Genomic DNA, 22,324 nt, shown 5'->3' with positions numbered 1-22,324 from the left:
AGCCTTATCCTTGATTTACCCTGTGCATTATATTCTGTTTATACCTTCTCCGTGGGTGTGGTTGGACTTGCTGAGTATATTTGTACTCACCCCATTCTTAATTTTTACAGAGGAAGATCCAGACTTTGTTCTCGAAGACGTTGAGTAAGGGTTCCGTCCTGCACCGAACTTTGTCTGTGGATAGGGTCACCTGCAGGAAGCTCCGTATGGCGCAAGACTCTGATGACCTCTTCGTAGTTAATGTCATGGTGTGGGTTTTAGTTGTTATCCTCACGATAGTGGCGCTTTACTGCTCATTACCGCGTAGAGTTGTACGGTGATATATCATTTGATATAATAAATGTGTTATCAGTCTCCTGAGACTGATATTGTATCACATTTAAATCTTCTCTTACGAGGGAAACGTCCAGCCGACAAGCTCACGCCTCTTATAATTCTTAAAGCCTGCCGGGCTTCCAGTCCTGCCGCCTTGCCTCGCTGACCCGCGGGACCGGCCCGCGCAATCCCTCGCATTCCTTTCCACGCGCGCAAGTGTCCAAGCTTGCGCAACCGCCTGGCCGTGGCCACCAAGGTTTCACGCGTGCACAACTGTAAAATAAAGGGGCATTTGTGTTATTACTCCTAATTTATATTGCAATTGAGATTGTACCTTTATTTTTCTCAACTCTGTGATTTTATCATTACTGTTCACAAGTCAACATGATTTTATCTCTAGTCGACACGATTTTACCCTTAGCCAGTAGTCAAACAGGGGCAAAATCGCGTTAACTTGTGAATAGCATGTGCAAAATTACAAAATTAAAAAATAAAAGTATAATTATAATTACACTTCAAAGTAGGGGCAAAAATATCAATTTCTCAAAAATAAAACAATGACTTCCCATCACAATGCACAACAACTTTTAACCTTTATAGAAGAATAGAGAAGAAAAGGATGTTTTGGAAATTACGAGTCTCCTTGACCTTTTGGGTACGCTACGTACGAGACATTGTATCTGCACTGAAGTGTACACGAATCATACGAAAGAAGCAATAATCACAATCTTAGTCAAAATACCTATGCCCGATCGATCTTCAACACTTGGGAAGATCAGCTGGCGGAGGCATCAACTTCTGCTCAGGCAGCGGGCCGTCGTTGACTACCCATGCCATCTTCAACCCCCAGCTCGTGTGCACCTCCAGATGGCAATGCATGAACCAGACACCTGCGATGCCGTGCATTTTTCAATAACATAAGTTAAGTAATAATTTGTCATCGAGCACCTGCAATGGCGGCACACAAAGCAGTATACAACAGTTCATGCGCTGCTCACCGGGATTATCAGCGAAGAACCTTATGGCTACCCAGCCACCGGCTGGCACGCCGACGGTGTTCCGCTGCACAGGGTCGACGAGGTTGAACTTGGCCGGGTCCTTGGACGAGTCGTAGTTCCCGAAGCCCTGCCCGACCACGAAGAAGTCGAAGCCGTGCAGGTGCAGCGGGTGGCTCTCGGCGCCGAGGATGCTGGTGCCCTGCAGCACCACCTCCACGCTGGTGTTGTACTGCAGCGCCACCACCTTGGTCCCGTTGGAGACGTGGGTGTTGTTGGGCGGCGCGCCCGTGTAGTTGAACGGCTCCAGCGGCGCGGCGGGGAAGTCGGCGGTGTACACGCCGGCGATGTTGCCGTAGTGCGTCTGCAGGAGCGCGGTGGTGGGCATGTCGAAGGACACGTTGTTCATGGAGGCCGTGAACATGCTCCCGTTGGGGCCCTGGCACGTCCGGTTCGCCGGGCACGGGTTGGTGCCGAGCCCCACGGTGAAGAAGAAGGAGCGGTCGACGGCGCGGGGCACGTTGGCCGGGTACTCCGGGGTGGCCAGGCTCCGGAGCCTGGCGCTGTAGTTGGCCGCGAACGCCGTGTCGTTGAGCCCGGGGAGCGGCGGCCGGAGGAGCGGGAGGCTCTTGATGTGGCCCGGCGGCGCGTACTCGAGCACGGCGGCGACGGTGGTGTTGTCGAAGGTGCCCGGCTGGCCCGTGCTGTAGGGGCGCGCCAGCATGAGGTGCGTGGCCGCGGGGCAGCCGGCGTCCGGCTCGGCGCGGAGGAGCACGTTGCTGGTCTGGCCCGGCGTGATGAGGACGATGTCCGTGTGGAAGGGCTTGACGTAGGCGGCGTCGACGTCGACGACGGTGAGCGTGTGGTTGGCGATGGAGAAGAAGAGTTCCTCGTTGAGCGCCGCGTTGATGAGCCGGAGCAGGTACCACTTGCCGGGCTGCACCTTCAGCTTGAACGTGTCTGGTGGTAGAGATGGGTTGGGGTGGAGCAGCAGATACATGGGCCGTCAGTTGAGCACGGGCTGAGTCTGTAATGGGCTACACTGGGCCTGAATTTACCTTTGCTTGAGCAGTTGTACAACGGGCCCGGAAGGCCGTTGATGGTGAAGGCATCTGAAATGTTTGGGCCTGCTCCGGTCTTCAGGGCCTGTGCGATGATTGCCTCGGGATCCACGTTGAACCACTCTCCTGCACCACACGAGTCAGGCTTTGTTTAGTTGTCTTCAAAATTCCAAAATTTTACAAGATTTTCTATCGCATCGAATATTTTAACACATGCATGAAGTATTAAATGTAGCTAAATAAAATAAGTAATTATACTGTTTGTTTATAATTAGCGAGACGAATCTTTTAAGCCTAATTAATCCATGACAGAGTAATAATTACCAAATACAAACGAAATGCTACAGTGTTTTACACCCAATAATTTACACATCTAAACAAGGCCTCAGTCAATCCTTATGTTCGCTTGAACACTGACACAGACACGGACACACACACATCATGAAGCCAAGAAGGTGTACGAGACGCACCGAAGATGATGGGTACTTCCTTGTAGGGCTTAACCGGGAAGGGGTAGGGCACGCCGCGCTTGGGGAGGATGACGATGGGCCCGTAGAGCGTGGCGCGCATCCAGGAGACGTGCGCGTGCCACAAGAGGGTGCCCCGCTGCCCCGTGATGGTGAAGTTGTACACGAAGCTCTGCCCCGTCCGGATCGGGCACTGCGTCACGTACGCCGGCCCGTCCGACCACCCCGTCCGAAGCTGCCGAACGCCGTGCCTGCTCGCGCGCGCGCACCCAACCCAAAAAATCCAACGAAAGATCGATCAGTATAACATCATGCATGTGCTGATGATGTGCTCTAATGATGCACGTCCTCTAAGCTGATCACAATTCCAGAAGGGGGAAAAAGGGGTGATGCTTACTAGTTGGTAACACCAACCAAGAAAAAAAAGGCGACGCAATAGTGATGATTTTCTTATTGAAATATAGCAGATTATTGCAACATTTTTTTAAGCTGATAGTAGGTTGAAAAATGACCAATGGTATTGCAGCTGGTGAAACGAATTGCCGATTCCTAGGTGTGGTGAACTTGTGGTGATCGCTACGCACGAGCAAATTAATAAGTAGCTAGGAGGAAACGAGCTAGGCGTGGAGAAGAAAATAATTTACCAGTGGATGGTCACGTTGTCCTTGACATTGTTAACCACCTTGACGATGACGCGGTCGCCCTCCCTGGTGACGATCTTGGGGCCGGGGAACTTGCCGTTCACCGTCGGGATGGCGCGGGTGGTGCACAGCCGCGTCACGTTCTGCATCGTCACCTGCACAAGCACACAGACACACACACATGAATTAACCCAACTCATAACATCGTTAACCTGATCATCCACTTCCATAACTTCGTAGATGGAAGGATGAACAAAGCAGCAAGGTAATATTTTTTTTTAAAAAAAGAAATGACCATGCATGCTTGAAAATGCACTTTACATTGAAGGTGTAGTATCTTGTCGCGCCGTGCGACGACTGCGGCAGCACCAGCAACGTGCCGAAGAACAGGAGCAGCGCAAGACCCGGCGGCGCCTCCATTATCCCCGGCCGTCTCTTCAAGTCTCCGATCGCCGATGCCGAGGATGTCCGCCGGAGGCGCGATCGATAGCTGTGGGCTGTGGCTGCAGCTAGCTAGCACGGCCGGCCGGGGGTGATACAATATGGGGGAGGGGAAGGACTATATAGGGAGGACATGAGTAGTACAAATTGTGGTTGCAGTTTATTAGGTGACGGCATGATTTGTTTTTCCTATTTCCTAGGACGAGAAACAACGGGGAGGAATTAGGTGAGGATGATGATCGGAGGAGATGGAAACAAAAAAAGGGCGAAGCTGCTTGGCGCCTGCAGCCAGCAGCCGCTTTTGCTAGCTGGTCATGCACAGAGAGAGTTGGGTCGGCCTGGCTTTTAGAGTGCAGGCAAAGGAATGCCCCTTTTTGACGTAGGCGCGGCTGCTCTGGCTGGACACACCGTTTTTACTTCCTCGAAGAAGCCGCTGAATCTTATTATCTCCCATGGATCGTGCCCTCTCTGAGCGGTTGCGATCAGAGTGCGCCTCACGAGTCATGTTCGATGCGACCTATTATGAAGCGTATTGCAGACTGAAATTTGGCCAGCACTGCGTGTGATCTGATCGGGTCCAATATGATCTTGTGTTCTTCTCAAGGAGTCAAGGATCGACCACAAACCTTCGCGTCATTTTGATGCGGTTTCCTTGTCGAGTCAGATCGAACGCTGGCTGATTAACATCTCGCTCGGTTAGTTTCAAGAGATGGATTCCTGTCAACTGAATGATCGACGGCGGACGAAGCAGAGACTAGAACGCTGTAGCAGTAGCACCCACAGGGTTGCTGTTCTTGGACGCGGGCCATCTCAAGACATTTACCTGAACAGGCACCAAACACCGCAATGTACCAGCTCAAGATCATCCATGATTGCATCCATGACTCTCTCTCTCTCTCCCCCTGAAGCCCTGAGCAAAGTACTCCCACCTGTCCAATCTCCAAAGCTCGTCTTCGTGCAATAGGAGTGCTGGATTTCATGTCTGAACAACCCGGACATATGCTGTCGATCGATGCGCCGGTTGGGCCTAGGTCGGCGAAGTGCCCCTGCCGTTGACCTATGAACGATGGCTGTTTCTACCAAGAGCGTCGCTGAAACGTCAGGCTGCACCAGCACTCACGCAGTCACGCTACAGGACCTGCAGTTCAGGCAGCAATTCACCAGTCGCCACGGCCCCAACCGGCCCAGCGTGCAACACGTCGGAGTCCGGCGATGAAGCATGACTAGATCCGGGGCATGAAAACCAGAGCGCAAGTGCATACACATGCGTACAAGGCCGATTGCTTCATCTGACAATCCGAAGCAGGTACAGGGCTGTAAAGCAGGCTGCAGTTAAAACGTCACTACGAGCAGCTGATCGTCATACATACTGTCACCGCTGTGCATGAAGTTACTGCAACCTGAAGGCAGAGGCTCATCAGGTACCAGGGCTTTGCATACACTGGTTACTGATAGTCTGACCCCGAGCGTAGTTCCTCCATTAGTTTCCGTTGCAGGATTAGCAAGCAAAGCGCCATGTTTAGTGTGTGGTTTGGCGGCAGAGCATGTCTTTTTGCAAGCTCTTGTGCTGTGCCTGTTTGGGATTCCCTCGCCAAGGCCCCTTCACTCTGTCTTGGACATAAAGGAAACAACTTTGAGTAAAACTCTAATAATCTCCCTCCCATTGTACAACCGGAAGCACACGCGCGCGCAAGAAAGAGGGTTCCTGGTAGGTGAGTGACAGGCGACAGGACGAGGACATGTATCTGATCTGGCTTTTAGGTTGCTGCCGGGACAGTGACGTGGCATCCTACTGAGATTCTCGAACTGCGCAAGCCCCTTGACCTCCACTCCTCGACACCAGTGGCGGAGAGGCGAAACTGGGCGTTGCCCCCCCCCCCCCCCCTTGCCTCTGACGAAAGCCGAGTGTTAAGTCTCGTATTTGCAATGGAAAGCAGAGAAGACAGGACTGGCACGGCAGTACTAGTACATACTAGCCACATACTACAACTTGACTGACCGCAAAGTAGGAAAAGGCTGGCAATGGAAGCCATGCATGCCTGCCACTGCCACTGTCATAGCTACAGTAACACCTTCTAAAATTGGCCTCTCCTTGATTATGATTCACCCTCCGCCACTGCTCGAGACGGCTCAAGCATGGCAAACGAGTCCTGAAACTGCAACGAGAGAATGGCTGTTGTCAAGTTTGAAGTTACCTTTGTTTCGATTATCCAGGGGTTTCATCCAGGGGTACTGATAAATGGAACTTACACAGTTGACCTGATGCTGTACGCATCATCATTTTGGGAAACGGGGTACTGCATCCGGCTGCAGACCTGACAAAATACTATGAAAATTCCAGTTTGAACTTAAATAGTATATTTGGGCTGTCACTATTCTTTTTATTGAATTGTTAGGAGGGAGGCCCTGCTGCATATTTTTGTGCCAAAAAAAGTTAAGGGAGTCAGTGTACAAACAGGATTGGAATTTCTTATCTTGGGAAAATGAAAAAAGGTTTAGGACGGAAACCTATTTCAAACTACTTACGCATTGTGATTAGGATTGCCAGCATTTATCAGGGATGACTCACTGCTGTGCATGAAGTTACTGTGGCTTATCTCTATTCACTGTGACTGACGCAAACTCATCCTTAATTTCTCTAAGCCACAGTGATAGAGATAAGCTCTTAGTATTAGTTAAAATTGATAGCATCGCGATGTGTCCAAATAGTCCAGCTGGCGATGATTAGCTTTCTAGACCCTGGCGATCTTTGATCAATAAGTAACTCATGAAGAATAAAGGATGGTTCCAACAGAATCCGAGATAGCAGCAGCACACCTGACTAATAAGCAAGTACTGACGGACTTCTCTATCATCTGAAAATACCGTCACATGTGTTACACAGCTTCAATCTTAGGTGTTAGATAAAATGATACAAAATGCAAAATTTCAGGGAACCAAACAAGGATGGAGCAACATCAGAAGAAGAGATTCATAGAGGTTCAGCTCGTGCACCGGCTTCCACCTAGCAGACTAGCAAGCGTGGATGGCTACACTGCAACTTGCAAGAGGCAGCTCCCCAGAGCACTTTTCTCTTTTCCATTTCCGCAAAAGCAGCACATTGGAAGCAAGCCTAAATAAAGTAAACGAGCTCTGAACCATGATCTTTTTCTCAATCTAATTTTCTTTGAAATGCCTTTGGTGGTTTCTACCTCTATGGTCCGCGCGCGTTTGTTTACCGAATCAAGTTGAAGCTTGCTGAAGTGTTTAGCTCAAAGAACCAAAAGGAAAAAAAAATGAGCAAGTTTCAAGGTACTTAATGTTTTCGTCACGTTTTACATCGGCTGAAGCAACCTCAGTTAGTGGCTCAGTGCTCGCGAAAAATAATGGAATTCATTTTCTTATGGGGTGAAATAATGGGATTCAGCATTTGCTGGGATCTTGGATAAGGCAAAGCAAAATGGTTTGGTTAATGGGTGACTCCTCATTTGGTGGAAGGTGGGCTGACTCACTTACAGTATGCAAATGACACAGTCATCTTGATGGACTCTGATGATAGTACAATCACAAAAATGAAGTTCTTGCTATATTGCTTTGAACGATGTCTAGTCTAATGGTGAACTACCACAAGTGAAGTGATTGTGTTTGGTGTAGAGGAGGAGGACCAGTGGAGAATTGCTAATACGCTAAATTGTAAAGTTGGAAAACTCCAAATGAGCTACTTAGGGGTGCCAGCCAGTGATTCCAACTTGGGAGCACATGTTTTTGATGGGATGGGTGGACAAGATAAAGAAGAAGCTACAACCTTCGAAAGGGAAACATCTGTTTTCTTCTGGAGGTAGATTGGTTTCGACAAATTCTTCTCTTAGTAATTTACCTATTTATCTGATGGGGATGGGGATGTTCTATTTGTCCGACAAGGTTCAACATGATATGAACACTGTGAGAGACATATTCAGATATCATACTTTGAAGTGGGTAAATGTTTGTCTACCTAAAGACTGTGGTAGCTTAGGGATAATAAATACTGGGACTATGAATGACTCCTTGTTACTGAAATGGTTTTGGAGACTGTAATAGTGACATTGGAGATCCATGTTGTAACCTTTTGAGAAGGAAATACTGGAGATCTTGCCCTCTGGCTCAATGTAATGGAAAAAAGGGATCTCAGTTTTGGAAAGGGCTGCACAAGGTCAAACATAAATTTAATTGTGGTTCTAAATTTGTGGTGGGGGATGGCAAGAACATACTGTTCTAGGAAGATGTGTGGTTGTTTCATGTTCCTCTAAGAATTATGTTTCCATGAGTTTTTGTAGTACGTTTTGCAAAGAAGATCATTGTTAATAATGTTTGGCAGATGGCGAACCTGATTTGAGTTTTAGGAGGACCTTTGACCCGAATACCATTGCTGAATGGGATAAGCTGTGTAGGGCTTTACAAGGAGTGATTCTGAATGGAGATCAGGACAAATTGCTGCGGGCTTTAGAAAAATCAAATTCTTACACTTCAAAGTCCATGTAAAGATTCTTGTCTTGTCGTGGTGTGGCTAACAAAAGGCTTATGTTGTGGAAAAGCAAGTTACCTTTGAAGTTTAAAGGTTTTTATGTGGTTGGCAATGCAGGGAGTGGCTCTCAAAGAGAAAAATTGTAAAGGCGACCATAGATGTGGTCTGTGTGGGGGTAGCAGAAGATGTTGATCATATCTTCTTCAAATGCATCACAACGTTGAAGCTCTGGAGGGTGAGGGATTCCTGCTGATTTGCAAGACTTTTTTATTGACAACTGGGTTCCTTTTTGTCGTGATGTGCAAACCCACAGCCAGGTGGCGTAGTGCACCCGCCTAAACCCAGAGGGTGAGTACTCGGGGGTTAGTTAGAATTAGCCCAATCTCGGTGGAAGAACACGATGAACACAACAGGTTTAGAGTGGTTCGGGCCGCCGGATCGTAATACCCTACGTCCACTGTGTGTTGTATTGCTTGTGCTCTCAAGAGGTTGAGAACAGAGTTGTTCGCGCGTGAAACCGAGCTTGTGTTGTGAGAGTCTTTTCTGTGTGCAGCAAGCGCCTCTCTTTTATATCTCAAGGGAGGCGTGTACATGGTCGTTGAGTCCCCGACAGGTGGGCCCAACGATGTAGTATAAAATGACATAATGTACAGACATTATGGCATTGCAGGCGACGGAGATCTCATTCCTGGATTTCGTTGCTCTACCCGTGGGAATCCTTCCTGTCCTGGCATAGCCATGCCCTGTCTTGTCGAAACGGCGCCAGGGTGTAGCTTGCGGCGTTGCCTGCAGCGTAGCTGAACGGGCCGTGTAGCTTGCGGCGTAGGCGATATGATGAGAAGGTGCCGTGTCGTCGTATCCATTTAATGCGGCAGACGGGCTCTGCGCGGATGCGGCGCATGCGGCTGCACTGTGTACCTCGGTAATATGCGGTCTACAGTGAGGCCTAACAAAAGTTGTCCTGTGCCCAGCGGCAGCAGAGCACGCCTCAACCGCTCACACTTAATGCGGGTGGGTGAGGAAGCTTCCAGCGGATTGCTTGCGCCCGGGTCTGCGTGACACGTGGCGGCTCCAGACCCCTCCCGAGCAGCTAGCTGAGCCGAGAGCTCACGGGTCCGGATAGGCACGTGGGGGTCCCGGACTCATCTGCGGGAGTCCGGATGGCACATGGAGGTCCCGGACCCACCTGCGGGGGTCCGGATCCGCGGCCACAGGTGCTGAGCATTTCCACCTCTAGGACACGTGGTGACACTGGACCCTGTCCCCGAGCGGGAGGAGGGTCCGGGACTGTTGGTCCAGTGAGAAGGAGGCGGACCCCAGGGGGTCCGGCTGCTCAGCTCCTTAGGGCGTAGTTACGGAATAACTACGCGAGTCTTGGCACAGTAGGAGTGGGTACACAACTGCAGGGTACCAACACTTTTTTTTTGGTGGGGGGGATGGTTGTCTATTTTTTTTCTTCTTTTGTGGTGGTGTTTTAGGTGCTCCGAAACAACAGGGTGATTTTTGGAGGGTTTATTCTTGATCCGAGTCAAATCATGTATAAGCTTCTTGGTTGTGTGCAGAAATAGAAGTGCCAGTTGAGTGCTGGCGACCAGGAGAAGCTGAACAAGATGGTGGCGTCTGTGCGAACTTGGCTGGAGAAGTTCAGGAAGAAGGTTTTAGTTCGGCTATTGGATGATCCTTTTCTCTAGATCTTTGGCCATGTTTGGAACTGCGACTGCGCTACTTTTCCGCAAAAATAGCGAATTAAACCCGCCAAATGCTTTGCGTTGGACGCGCGTTTCCTGGCCGCTTGCAACAACAGATCGCGTGATTTGAACTGGGCGATGGAAAATCACAGAAACAAGCTCCGAGCCGCATTACGCTTGTAAGCACCACGTTTTTTTCACACGCGATCCCAAACAGGGCCTATGTTAGGGTGTCTTTCTTTATCATGTCTTTTTGTTGTTTTCTTGTAAGGAGTTTGGTGTGGTCTGTCTGTTCTTTTAGTTAGCTTGTGTCCCTGATCTGTTTTGGTCCGTATTTGCACCAATTTTATACACTTTATTAAAAGCAGAGTTATCTTTTTTGAATATTTGGATTCAGTCCACAGATGATCCTACCCAAAGAAACCTCAAAGCTAGACGCACGCGCTCGAAAATGTGTGTAGCAAGTACATTGGTGCAGTGGCTTTTGGAGGTGCGACATCAAAAGTTCAAAACCACGGGAGGGGGAAAAGGTGATATACTTCGCGGGATTCGCGTTCACCTGAGATATATGCAAGCACTAAAATGCGGCGACGCCGGATCCGATTAGCGCAAGTGCAAAGCACATGGTGCAACGTTGCTGATTACACTTGGAAAAAAGAGAAAGTTTACTTCTGCAGATGGCGTTGATTTGGGGTGAAAAGAGTGAGGCTGAGGAGGCTACCGTAATATAGCCCATTTGTCAAACTTAGGTTCGGTTCAACCCAGAACTTTCCAAACTGGTTTTATTACATCACGAAGTCCAAACTGGCTCGGCGCGTGTCTTGCACAGCCCGACTTGAGTGGAAACCGAGGCCCAGTAGGACAGCGCGTCGCCGGCAGGCCGACAAAAAGAGCCAGGCCCGTCTTCTCAAAGAAAAAAGGCCAGGCCCGTTCTCTCAAAGAAGAAAAGCACAGAAAAAAAAAAGGCCAGGCCTGCACGAGCTACGCAGGCTGTGGTCGAGCCGGGTTGCCGGCCTGCCTTTTGTCGGCGATGATGCCGGGGCACTGCGCCGGTGACTGCCGCGCGGGTCCGGCCCTGGCTTCTCTCTGACCGGATCGAGCCGCGCCGTTCGTCGGGGACGCCGAAAACGCGGAGGAATCACGCAGCGACGCCCCCAGCCGGCCGCACGCGTAGGCGTAGTCCTTGATAACGCTCCTGGGCTCCTGGCTCTCCGCTCACGCAAAGAACCCCGCTCGAACAAAGCTGAGAAAAGCTCAGCCGTTGAGCCCCCGTGTTCTTTTAACCCGGAATCACATGGGGATGGAGCACCGTTTGCGTGCCGCGCAGATCGCGGGCGAGGCGCAACCATTCGTTGGACGTTCCCAAGGTCTTTCTTTTCAGGGTTGCAAAAAAGACGATGCTTACTTTACTTGTGGCAACTGGACTGGTAACACGGGATCCCGCGATGATCAATCCTCCCCGTTGCCGCATTGTGATACACATGCGGGTGAACGGAATGGAGCCGACAGCCGAGGTCCTACGCATTATTTTCCTTTTGACAAACGCAAAGGGTCCTACACTGGACATGGCCGCACAGCGGTTCAACGCGGTCCAAACCTTTCGATCTCGAGACGGCCCTACGACTACGAGGGGTCACCGCCGACGTGACTGAATAACGAATTGTTTACGTCTAGTCGGAAGGGAAGAGACCCAAAGGAGCTCAGTAACCACAATTATTTTAAGTGATCGTGATCGGATTTTGCAAAACACTGATTGGATGTTACATACTGCTTGATTTCAGTCACCTCAATTCAAGTTTCTCCGCACCGTGCATCTTTGCATTCTTTTTCCTAAATGTTAAAACAAACCATTCCGATCTGTCAGTACTCAGCAGTGGTCTGCACGGACCTTACAGTCTCACTCAGCCGGTCAGATTCAGTTACGCAGGCTTTTGTTCTCTTGCTGCTCGCAGCCTGTAGCGGTTGCGTTCCGTCGTCACCGAGATCGGCAGCCGCATCAAGTTTCCTCCGTCAGTTACTCGCGCCACCGTCACGCACATGGAAGGTTTCGCATTTTCTTATTCGTCCGTCCAGCACGAGGGAGCGCGTGATTACTAATTAATTTGTCGCGCACGTTGCTGGTATCCAAGACCGATCGACCCCTCCACTAGACAAGCCTCACGTGTAACTCGCGCATCGCGTCGTCATGACCTGAAGCTATCCACCACTTGGTGAGTGGTGAGTGGCGACGCTCAGGGACCTTGGGGATGGCTTGCGTTTTCAGAAGTTGTCGCGGAAATATCATCGACTGGTACCGGTACGAAGCAGGCAGTCAATGGAGCAGTCCCGTGTGGTGAGGCTTGATTGGCTACTACTGGGCTCGTAGGGTGGGCGATAGTCTCGTCGTTGCATGCCTCGTCAGATCAAAAAGTGCAGAACAGATTCTACTGCAGCCAGCGTAGAGATTGTTCTGAAGATGTCTGCCAGCTGAACATCTGCAGCTTCCTTTGGTGCGAGCAATAGTTGACGCCAGCAGAGAAAATGGAGAGGAGGAAATCCGTTCGGTCTTCAGAATTCAGACCTGAAAATTCTTCAGTGTCCAGGCTTGAGACAAATGCTACTCACCTCGTGCCGTATCTTTCGTGACAGATGCTTGCTTGACAAATGTTACATTGTTGTCAATCACCACGCCATGCGCGCGGCGAGCCCCGTGGTCCTGGGCTAGCGCGGCGACGCCGGTTATGGCAGCGGAAAAGTCAGGCTCCGACGAGCACCAGCGCGGAGCAACGGCCGCACAGCGTCGCGACGCATCGATCCATCTCAAGGCCAGGTTGGCCCTGACACTCGGGAGCACGTAGGCACCGCCTCGACAGTCACCAATCATCGCGAACAAAGGCGATTCCTGGCCCATTTCCAGCAGCTTTCAGGCCCCGAGCATGCTCACGGCTCACCACGTGGATTAGATGGGGCTTCTTCCTCCTCCCGGCGGATCCGTCGCCTGCGGTGGAGAAGGTGGCTTCACTTCACTGCCCCACTGCGCGCCAGCTCCGACGACGCCGGCGTAAACGTCAGAGTGGGGGAGGCTTGGCGAGAGCTTTCGGCAAGGCGCCCGGTGCCCTTTCGGCACGCAACTGTGTGCCTCGACCCATGACCAGCACGAGGGTTGTCCTCTTGCGACGACGTCGCGCGCGCCATGAGGACGACGAGGCGAGCCGTTATTAGCCCGTGACCCGAGCCGAGTCCTGATGTGATGGAGTGAGTATACACTGATTGGGTCGCATATATAGTACGCGTTTGTCGTCGGTCCTCGCGCGATCGCATCGCATCTGTTGAATGTGAACAGTTATTCAGCACGCACGACGCAGGCGCACGCACAGGCACAGGCACAAACTTGGGAGGAAGAATCGTCTGCCGTGTGCCGTCTCAGCTAGAGGACACTGCACAACTGTGCGTGGAATCGAACTGATGGCTGGCACCACACGCCAACGCCAGCCATGAAGTAGACAATTATATATAATACATATTAGTGCAAACCAATCTTTCCCTATATATATATATTCTTTTCTACACTCACTCGCTTGTAATTATTCCTACATGTGTATCTCATGATATAGGACGTATCTGATCCAACGAAGAGTATGTATGTGGAGTATGTGTTCATACTAGAATATCTATGATGATATATATATATTGGGTATGTGACCATACATAGAGTATATGGACATACTTATTTTATATACTAGTACTAAAGTATAATCATAGTATATTTAAAAAATAGAGTTGCTTTTGAAATTTTTCGTGTATATACCTTTGAAGTATCTTAGAATAAGTATATGAACATACTCAAAGTGATAAATAAGTATGCAGATATACACATAATGGTATACCGATGATAAAAGTAGCTACACGCGAGTTATATATATATATATATATATATGATAACTGCACTTGATGTGTAGTACTAGTACAAAACGTCAAAACTATTGTACTGTGTGTCGCCACTAGCCAGTACTATATGCTCATCTCATCATCATCGGCGTCCAAACTCCAAGGGCTGCACTGGTTGAACCGTCCCGAAAGCGGGCCTTTCGGATCTGCCTATCCTTTAACATTGACTACCGGGATAAACAACGCCGGAGGCTGCTGGCCGCTGCCATCGCCGCTCGCCGCCATATATAAAACAAAGCCGGGAGGGGTATGCCGCGGGCGACCTCTTCCGGCGTCGACGGTGACGTCGCGTTGCGTGCGGCCCCGTCGCCTGGGTCGTCGTCAAATCATTCATTGCTGCGCAGCGCAAGGCACCCGTATGCATGTATTGTACCGACACCGTGTGTGTGCAGCCGGTCGACTCGTGCTAGCTTCAACAACCAGCCAGCGTGTCAAGGCTTCCCGTCTTCGCGAGCGTTCCACGTTTGCTTACCATTTCGGTCTGCTGGTGGAGTGGCGGTTACCGCCTTAGCGGCCTCGGCCTGGCTGACCCTGACCGTGCGCTGCTGAAATCCACAGGGATTTCGTGTGTTCATACCTCAAGAAATAGACGTTGCTGTGACCTGCCGGAGCCCATGCTGTGACCTGGAGGGAGGGGAGGCTGCTGGCCTCTCTTGGCACATGCTGTGGTTTGGGACTCGGGAGTGCTTGGCGCGTGGCGGCACCCATGTGAAACGGCGAAACGCAGACGCGGCCGGCAGTGCCCGGCGGCCGGCATGCCCAGCGAGCGAGGGGTCGACACCGCCATGGGCGCACGTGCTTCTCGGACATGTGTGGCATGTGAGTACTGTGCTGTCGTCCTAGCTACTCCTATAGGATGGCGCGAGCGTCCGTACCCGCCTTTCCATCTCTTCGCTGCGGTTACAGCTTGGCTAATAATACGGACAGCTGCTGGCTATATAGATTTTTTATAGTTTTTTTCAATCCATTTATATAGTGGTTAAACCTTTGACCATAAATGCATGGCCTACTAACCCCTCTCACAATTTTCTTGGTTTCTGTGCATAAGCGGGCTGTAAGTTTACTGCACACCTCTCTTTTATTTCCTCTCCTCTCTCCTCCACCTCAGCATTTAGTCAACTTACAGCCCACTATAATACTTGCTCTCAGGTCACTGTTGCACTGGCGGAGCTATGTATCGATCATCCTGGGTGATGGCCCCCCCTTGCTTCATGCAAATTTCTAGAGACATCAACCACTAGCCCACCTAAAAGTTTAGTTGAGTAGTTTGGCGCTAGCACATCTAAGCATTTCAGTCTCAACTCTCTATGCACTCCTTGGTTTTAATTTCTTTGTCACCAAAGCTGTCTCCGAAAGTGCTCATAGCTACTAGTGTGCTACATCTCTCAATATAGCTCAACAATTGCTAACAATCATAAGGTTTGTTGCTTGTTCGCCTCTCCTGCGAAATGGCCCCCCCTTGATTTGGATGCTAGCTCCGCCACTGCACTGTTGCCCGGCAGCCGTGATCTTGGGGGAGATGCTTCTGCCCAGCCCACGATGTTATCTATACGACGTTCCAGCATTTCGTCTCAGAACGGGGAAAAAAAAGAAAAGGCCCGTAGCAGCCATAATCCCGTGCTTCCTGCCAAGCAGCAAATCTGGACAGCGGTGCCGCCGGGTGGACCTGACGGCGGCGGCTGGTGAGCTGAGCTGACAGTCCAGCACACGCACGCCCCACGCTGCCGATTAGTTTTGGTCGACCTGGACGCTCGCGCGCGATGCGTGCAGCGGAGCGCCTCCCTCCCTCTCTCGCCTCTCGGTCTCGGCTGCTAAAAAACAGCTGACGAGACGCACAAATGGCCGCGGGTGATTAGCCGCCGGTGGTGGCGCTCACTGGCCGCACGCCATAGCCTGATGCGCTGGCTCTGAATTATTGAGGGCGATGGTTCCGTTCGCTCCCCTGCACTGCACCGGTCAGTAATGTAACGATCACGCGCCAGCTCCCGTTCTTATCTTGGTCTGCCTCCCTCCGATCCCAATAATTCCTGCCCGGGGACGATCCGATCCCGACTAGGATTCAAACGGCGGCTGCTCCTCGAAATTATAAGGAAATTCGCGCCCGACTACGACGCTTCTTCTTCTTCTTCTTCATTCGGCATTCCTCTCTGACGACGCCAGCTCTGAATTCTTTTTCCAGTTTTCAGATTTCTTTTTTCCAGTTTTCAGAATCCAGTGCACGGGGACGAGGCACTTTGGAGAGAGAGGTGGGGATCGGAGAGCAAACACCACCAGCGCTCGATCGCTGTTGGTCAGTGGGTACCGAAGGAGACGAAACAGAGCCAATCGGCACACCGGTTTGGACTCTGGACCTGCATTCTGGTATGCTGGCTAGTGCAAGACGGCAAAGCTGCCTGCCTGGCAGGGCAGCTGCGCCTGCCGCCGCCCGTTGTGCGCCGCAGCTCACTGGCAGCGCGGCAGCTGGAATTATTGGCGCCTGCCCGGCGGCCCCCGGGGGGGGGGGGGGGGGGGGGGGCGCTTGAATCATACGCAGCCGTGTCCGTGGTACTCTGGTTTCGTACTAGCGGCCAAAGATATTTGTGCTTTTGTTGCGGCCGGTTGCTGCATCCGTCCGGTGGCTCCGTTCCCATCTCCGCCCTGGCCCTGCACGGAGCCTACCTTTTTCATCGGTGCTAGCTTCCATGCACGACATGGCGCCTAACCTTTTTGTTGGGGTTCCCTAAAGTGTGCCTAGGTTTAGCGATGATTAGGAGCTTGGGACGTCATGACGCTAGCAGGACAGGATGCTTGAGCCTAAGGTTCGGGCGAAATTAGCAGATATTTTTTTATAAGCATTTAATATCAAAAGTGCCCCATCAAAGCGAATCAAACGTTGACTTCGTTATCAAAAAACCGAAGCTGGACTTGTACGTACCACCTAAACCCCAAGCACGACTTGGTCTCAACTCCTCCGTCCCAGAGAAATTTCGAAGCTCTTTCAGTTCACGTGGGGGGTAGATTGTTTCTTCTTCTGAGGTTCATGTAAAAAAGCCACGGGTGGTGAATGCTAAAACGGCAGTAATCACACGAGCAGCGTTGTAAATGTGCTAACGGGTACAAGACCAGCACCTCTGGCGCACGGGTTTTCGCCTTAACTGTATGTCCAGTACTGTCAACGCGGAGGGAGGAGTCGCATTTTCGCCTTAGGCCATGTTCGTTTCTCTTTTTCCGGCTTATTTCGGTTTGTTTTGGTTTATTTTTTCTCACATGGTACTATTAAAACAGCCAAAATCAGCCGGCTTTTAAATCAGCCGAACAGCACCTTAACTGCATGTCCGGCAGCTCGCCGGATCGACCTCGCCGTCCGAGTCTCGGAGGCGCCAGATATTTCCAGAAAACCTCAGCTGCAACAGGAGGAGGAGCGGGACGGCCCGAACGCGCCATCCTCCCGTCGCGTTCCATCGCGGTGGACGTACGCGGCGCGAGCCCCCCGGATCACAACACAAGCCGCAAGCCGGGCTCGACGCTCCGGCCGCAGCGCGCCGGGCGCCAGCGGCCAGCGCCACCGGGCGCATTCCGCGCGGGCAGTGGAGCGGGGGACCAGCGGCGCGGCGAGCGAGCGAACGGGTGGTGCGGGCGCGAGCGGGCCACGACGCGCGCGCCGCAGCCACCCAACGCGGCGCGCGTACGCGTGCCGCGCCGTACCCCCGCGCTGTCGCGGCCGCTTGGTTGTCAACCAACCCCCACCCCCAGCGCTCCCCGTTGGCTTGGGCGGGTACGACGCGACGGCGAGCACACGATTTTCACCCGGCAGCGTGTTTTTCTCCTCGTTTTTTTTTGTGTCTCGTCGCATGGATTACGACGGGACACCGTTTCCGATCGGGAGCTGCTAATTTCTGTTCCTTTTTTTTTGTTTCGCCGAGACGATATGCTACTATTCTTTTTGAGGATCACGAATTCACGATGGGCGTAGTGTGCCGTATGATGGGGGGTACTGTCGTACTGACGCGTCGGCCCGTGCGCCAGTAGAAGCCGGGTGATTTTCTTAAGCCACGTGGCCCGTCAAGGGCATTATCAAATGATTTGCTCCAATAATTGGCCACCCAAATGATTTGCGCGCGGTGGCGACCTGTCCCCCGGCGTCCCATTGACCTTGCGGATCGAGCCGCGCCCGGGTGCTGGCAGCTGTGCCTCTGATCCTCCGCTCGCCAGGTCCGGTTCCTGATGATCAAGAAACATGCTGGCACGGCATGGTCTTTAATTCTCACATGGAAATTTTCGCGTGGCAGTTTCTCACGGCAAGTGTGATCTCCCGTGAAAGAAATTTCGACAGGTGTTTTTTCTAGCGGAATTTCGACAAGTGTTGGTTCAACGAGAAGTCGTGTCAAAGAAAAGGAGGCGGCCGTCTGTAGCCAAGGAGAAGTTGAAGAGGACAAATGCGCCGATCGGGATCCAAGCAAAGGGAAGAGGCCCGAGTTCCTTGCGCCTACGCAGCCACATGAACCCCTTTTGCCCTCTGATCCAACCATTCCTTCAGATTTTCTCTGCCAATTAATATCCCCTCCTGATCCCGGGCGGGATTATCCGGTTGGATATTCCAGCACAATTTACCGCCAGCCGCTGCTCTCCTAATTTCCATTTCCCCAATCTACCATTTCACCCCCAACAATTTTTGCTCCGACGGCCAATTATCATCTCCATCCCTATCTCTCTAAAGATTCCCCCGTTGCTTGCTAAATTATCATCTATATTTAATCGGCCCAGCAGTGATCGCTAACATCACATAATTGTTGCCTTGCCTTGCTGGGCCCATATAGTTCGGAGCAAGTTCGTGGCCAAATAGTTTGCCTCAGGCCACACGTCACCAAGCAGTGCCCGGTCAGGTCTTCTCCATTAATTCCTCTGAACAGCTTCCTCATCACTCTACTACAATGCATCATCATTTATTTATTTATTTTCAAAAAAAAATGCGCCATCATGCACGAATACGTACTAGTATATCTGTATCGTCGGCGTTCGTGCAACGCGCTCTCTCTGGTCTCTTCTTCGCCACACTACAATAATCTAAGTACAATTGCCGTAATACGCACAATGATTCCGTGTCCTCTTCCGCCGAGCGGGAAATCCCCGTCCTGTCCTGCGCGGGCAGCGCGCCCCGTCCCGAAACTTTCCAGAAGGACTGAGGGGCAGTTCGGGAAGAAGCCGCAAAAAATCACTGCCCCGTCCTCTGCCAGGGCCAATCATGCGGCGACAGCTGGGAGGCACTGCCGCCTCCGGGGGGCTGTTAACAACTTGGGTTAGCGAGTTAACAAGGGCGCGCCGTTGGACTGGTCAGCTGCTAACCGCGGCTGCTTATTCCGATCGGGGCAGCCATGGCCGCCGGGGCGCTGGGGCTATATAAACCCTCCCGCCCCCGCCTCCTCTACTCCCCCCCTCCGCCTCTCGCTCCCTTTCGCATCTGGTTCGGAGAGCTCTCTTGAAGCCTCGAGCCTGCCTCTCGCCTGTGCTCTGCTCTGCTCCGCGCCTCCGGCTCCGCCGCCGCGCTAGCTGTTGCATTGCAGCCCGCGAGCCCTGAGCTGATAGCTAGGTACGCTCGCGTTCTTGGCCGCTGCAAATGTGGGTCGGTTCGGAGCTCTGATGAACTCCGTGCCCAGGATGGGGAATGGACGGGGGAACTCTGGCTTTCAGTAGATTCAAAATGATGATGATGATGTAGTAATTTTTACGGTTCTAGACAGAGAAAATGATAAAATTTTGAGGGGTGGAAATAATGGCACAATCGAACTGGGATTCGCAACGCGGTTGCTGAAATTCTTGGGAAAAGTAACCGATCGAACACCCTGCTAATATTGATTCCTCCTCTCTCTGCAGCTCGTTCGTTCTTCATCACACTTCCGAGACATGGAGTTCGAAGACCACTGCCACAAGGTCCAGGAGCCCAAGTTCGACTGCCTGCTCTTCGGTAAGCCGCTGCTCGCCTCCCTGCAAAAATGTCGCCGTCCGTTGCTGTCTTGTTTTTGTTCCTTTCCGCTGTTGCCTTCTTCCCCTGCCTCTTCACGGAATGCAAAAGGTTCTGACTTGTTCTTGCCTGCAGACCTCGACGACACTCTGTACCCGTTGAGTTCTGGGATCGCAGGCCATGTCAAGAAGAACATTGAAGGTAAGCTTTCTCCTTGCTGTTACTGACTGCTCCTTGTTTTTATTCTCTGAATTTTCAGTGAACTGAATGCTTGTGCTGTTTCATGCTTGCCATTCACTCCAGACTACATGGTTGAGAAGCTGGGTATTGATGAGAGCAAGATCGAGAACCTTGGCAACCTGCTGTACAAGAACTACGGCACCACGATGGCCGGCCTCAGGGTATGTCTATTGCAGCTTTCCTGATCACTTGAGTTATTCGACTTTTATGTCAAATCAGTGTACTAAAAAGTTCTGTCTTTTTGCTCATTCCTTTGGATTTTCCAGGCGATCGGCTACAGCTTCGATTACGATGAGTACCACGCCTTCGTCCACGGAAGGCTACCCTACGACAACATCAAGCCCGACCCTGTTCTCAAGCACATTCTCAAGAACCTGCGCATCCGCAAACTCGTAAGCGATTTCTTCACAAGTCGCAGATTTTCTCGTTCTCTGGGCAGGACGGAGTTGCTGAATGATACCTGCCCTGCTTGCCTTGCCTCAGATATTCACCAACGGCGACAAGGTCCACGCCGTGCGCGCCCTCAAGAGGCTGGGCCTGGAGGACTGCTTCGAGGGGATCATCTGCTTCGAGACCCTGAACCCGCCGTGCCCGCCGCGGGGCGACCAGGCGCCCGAGATCTTCGACATCGCCGGCCACTTCGCCCTGTCCGGCACTGCCGACGAGCTCCCCAAGACTCCCGTCCTGTGCAAGCCCAACGTCGACGCCATGGAGGAGGCGCTCAGGATCGCCAACGTCAACCCCCACAAGGCGGTGAGTGTCCGGGCTCTGACAGCCTGACGTGACGTCCATTCCTGAAGTAGCTAGCATTCAGAGCTCTTTCGTTCTGCTTGGCCGTGCCCCTGACGAAGGCTTCTTCTCTTACCTGCTGATCCCCTGCAGATCTTCTTCGACGACAGCGTGCGCAACATCCAGGCCGGGAAGCAGATCGGCCTCCACACGGTGCTGGTGGGCAAGTCGCAGCGTGTGAAGGGCGCGGACCACGCGCTGGAGAGCATCCACAACATCAGGGAGGCGCTGCCGGAGCTGTGGGAGGAGGCCGAGAAGGCGGAGGACGTGCTCTACGCCGACCGCGTGGCCATCGAGACCTCCGTCACGGCGTAAAACCCCCCCGGCGCGCCGTCAGCTAGCCGAAGTTTCTCGACGTCCAGGGCCGCTGCAGCAGCGAGATCACGCATCACACGCGCCCGGGCCAGGGACTGGTGGTCTCTCACGGTGGGAACTGAATTCCAGCGATGGCCGGGCAGGGAATTTCCGACAACAGCAGGGGTGCAGCATGTAACGGGGGGGAACAGATGACGAGCTCGTGATGGGCTGGTTCTAATATAGTATATACATACATATATATGTATCGGCCAGACCTTTTGCTTGTAAATTACTACTAGTAGAAGAAATAATAAGAAGAACAACGGAGTTTACTTGTACGCTTCTCGTGCTCGATCAGCTGAAGCAATGGAGTTTGGTTGGCGAGGCCGGAAGAGCAGCACATCTAGTCTAGCTAGCTGCTTCTCTGAACTGGTGTGCCAGATTTCGCTTCCATCTCTCCTGTTCCATGAGACGTCAACATCTTGGCAGCTGTTGAGCCCATGAAGCAGCCAAACCTTGAGCCGACGAAGCAGCCAAAACCACCAAAAGCCTGGAGATCGGGGATATTCCGCGTGGATCGAGCAGCGCAACAGATAGCACCGGTTGTGAATTATGATACGCCAAAAGCTCTGTGCCTTTTCTCTTAAAAAAAATCTAATTTAGAGAGACTAGAACAGCTTTCCTTTTCTTTTCTTCTTTTATACAGTAGGTAACATGGTTTTTCATCACTGTCCTTGGAACCGCAAAAGGAAAAAGATAAGGAGAACATGATCTAAAAGTTATTTCTAGATGGCCATTTCCAGGGGTAAACACCAGATTCTCCTTCTGACACCCTCGCGCCAGATTTCTGTGCCTTTGGCTTGCAGGCTTGTGGAACCTGCAGTCTGAACTTTGAAAGCGTGCCACACACTAGCCGCCTGTCTAACCTGCCCGGGAGGTAACAGCACGTAAAGAGAAAATATACGGCCCTTCGCGCCGTCCGGAGAAAATACCATTCCTCAACCACATACGCAACCTCAAGCCACCTGACGGAACAAGATGG

The 22,324-nt window shown here is 51.8% G+C and overlaps 2 protein-coding genes across 3 annotated transcripts; one reads left to right on the top strand and one right to left on the bottom strand.

The window, feature by feature from the left end:
- Positions 1-309: 309 nt before the first annotated feature.
- LOC120652850 (laccase-10-like) lies at positions 310-4,214 on the bottom strand. 2 transcript variants are annotated; one of them, XM_039930783.1, is made up of 7 exons: positions 3,801-4,214; positions 3,483-3,634; positions 2,842-3,089; positions 2,369-2,497; positions 1,314-2,270; positions 1,058-1,205; positions 310-588 (listed from the first exon to the last, which is right to left on the bottom strand). In XM_039930783.1, the coding sequence occupies exons 1-6, from the start codon at positions 3,897-3,899 to the stop codon at positions 1,075-1,077; spliced, it is 1,716 nt and encodes a 571-aa protein (XP_039786717.1). In that variant the 5' UTR covers positions 3,900-4,214; the 3' UTR covers positions 310-588; positions 1,058-1,074. The 2 variants fall into 2 exon arrangements, with proteins under 2 accessions (XP_039786717.1, XP_039786716.1); XM_039930782.1 differs by lacking the exon at positions 310-588 and having other exon boundaries at positions 837-1,205; positions 3,801-4,213.
- Positions 4,215-19,342: 15,128 nt separating this feature from the next.
- LOC120652848 lies at positions 19,343-21,620 on the top strand. Its single transcript, XM_039930781.1, has 7 exons — positions 19,343-19,584; positions 19,869-19,959; positions 20,092-20,157; positions 20,260-20,357; positions 20,463-20,588; positions 20,680-20,949; positions 21,079-21,620. Exons 2-7 carry the CDS (start codon positions 19,899-19,901, stop codon positions 21,298-21,300), a joined length of 843 nt encoding a protein of 280 aa, XP_039786715.1. The 5' UTR covers positions 19,343-19,584; positions 19,869-19,898; the 3' UTR covers positions 21,301-21,620.
- Positions 21,621-22,324: the final 704 nt, after the last annotated feature.

The sequence above is a fragment of the Panicum virgatum genome, chromosome 9K (genome assembly GCF_016808335.1).
Source record: "Panicum virgatum strain AP13 chromosome 9K, P.virgatum_v5, whole genome shotgun sequence".
Taxonomy (NCBI): Eukaryota; Viridiplantae; Streptophyta; class Magnoliopsida; order Poales; family Poaceae; genus Panicum; species Panicum virgatum.
This window is presented reverse-complemented; position numbering and strand designations above follow the sequence as displayed.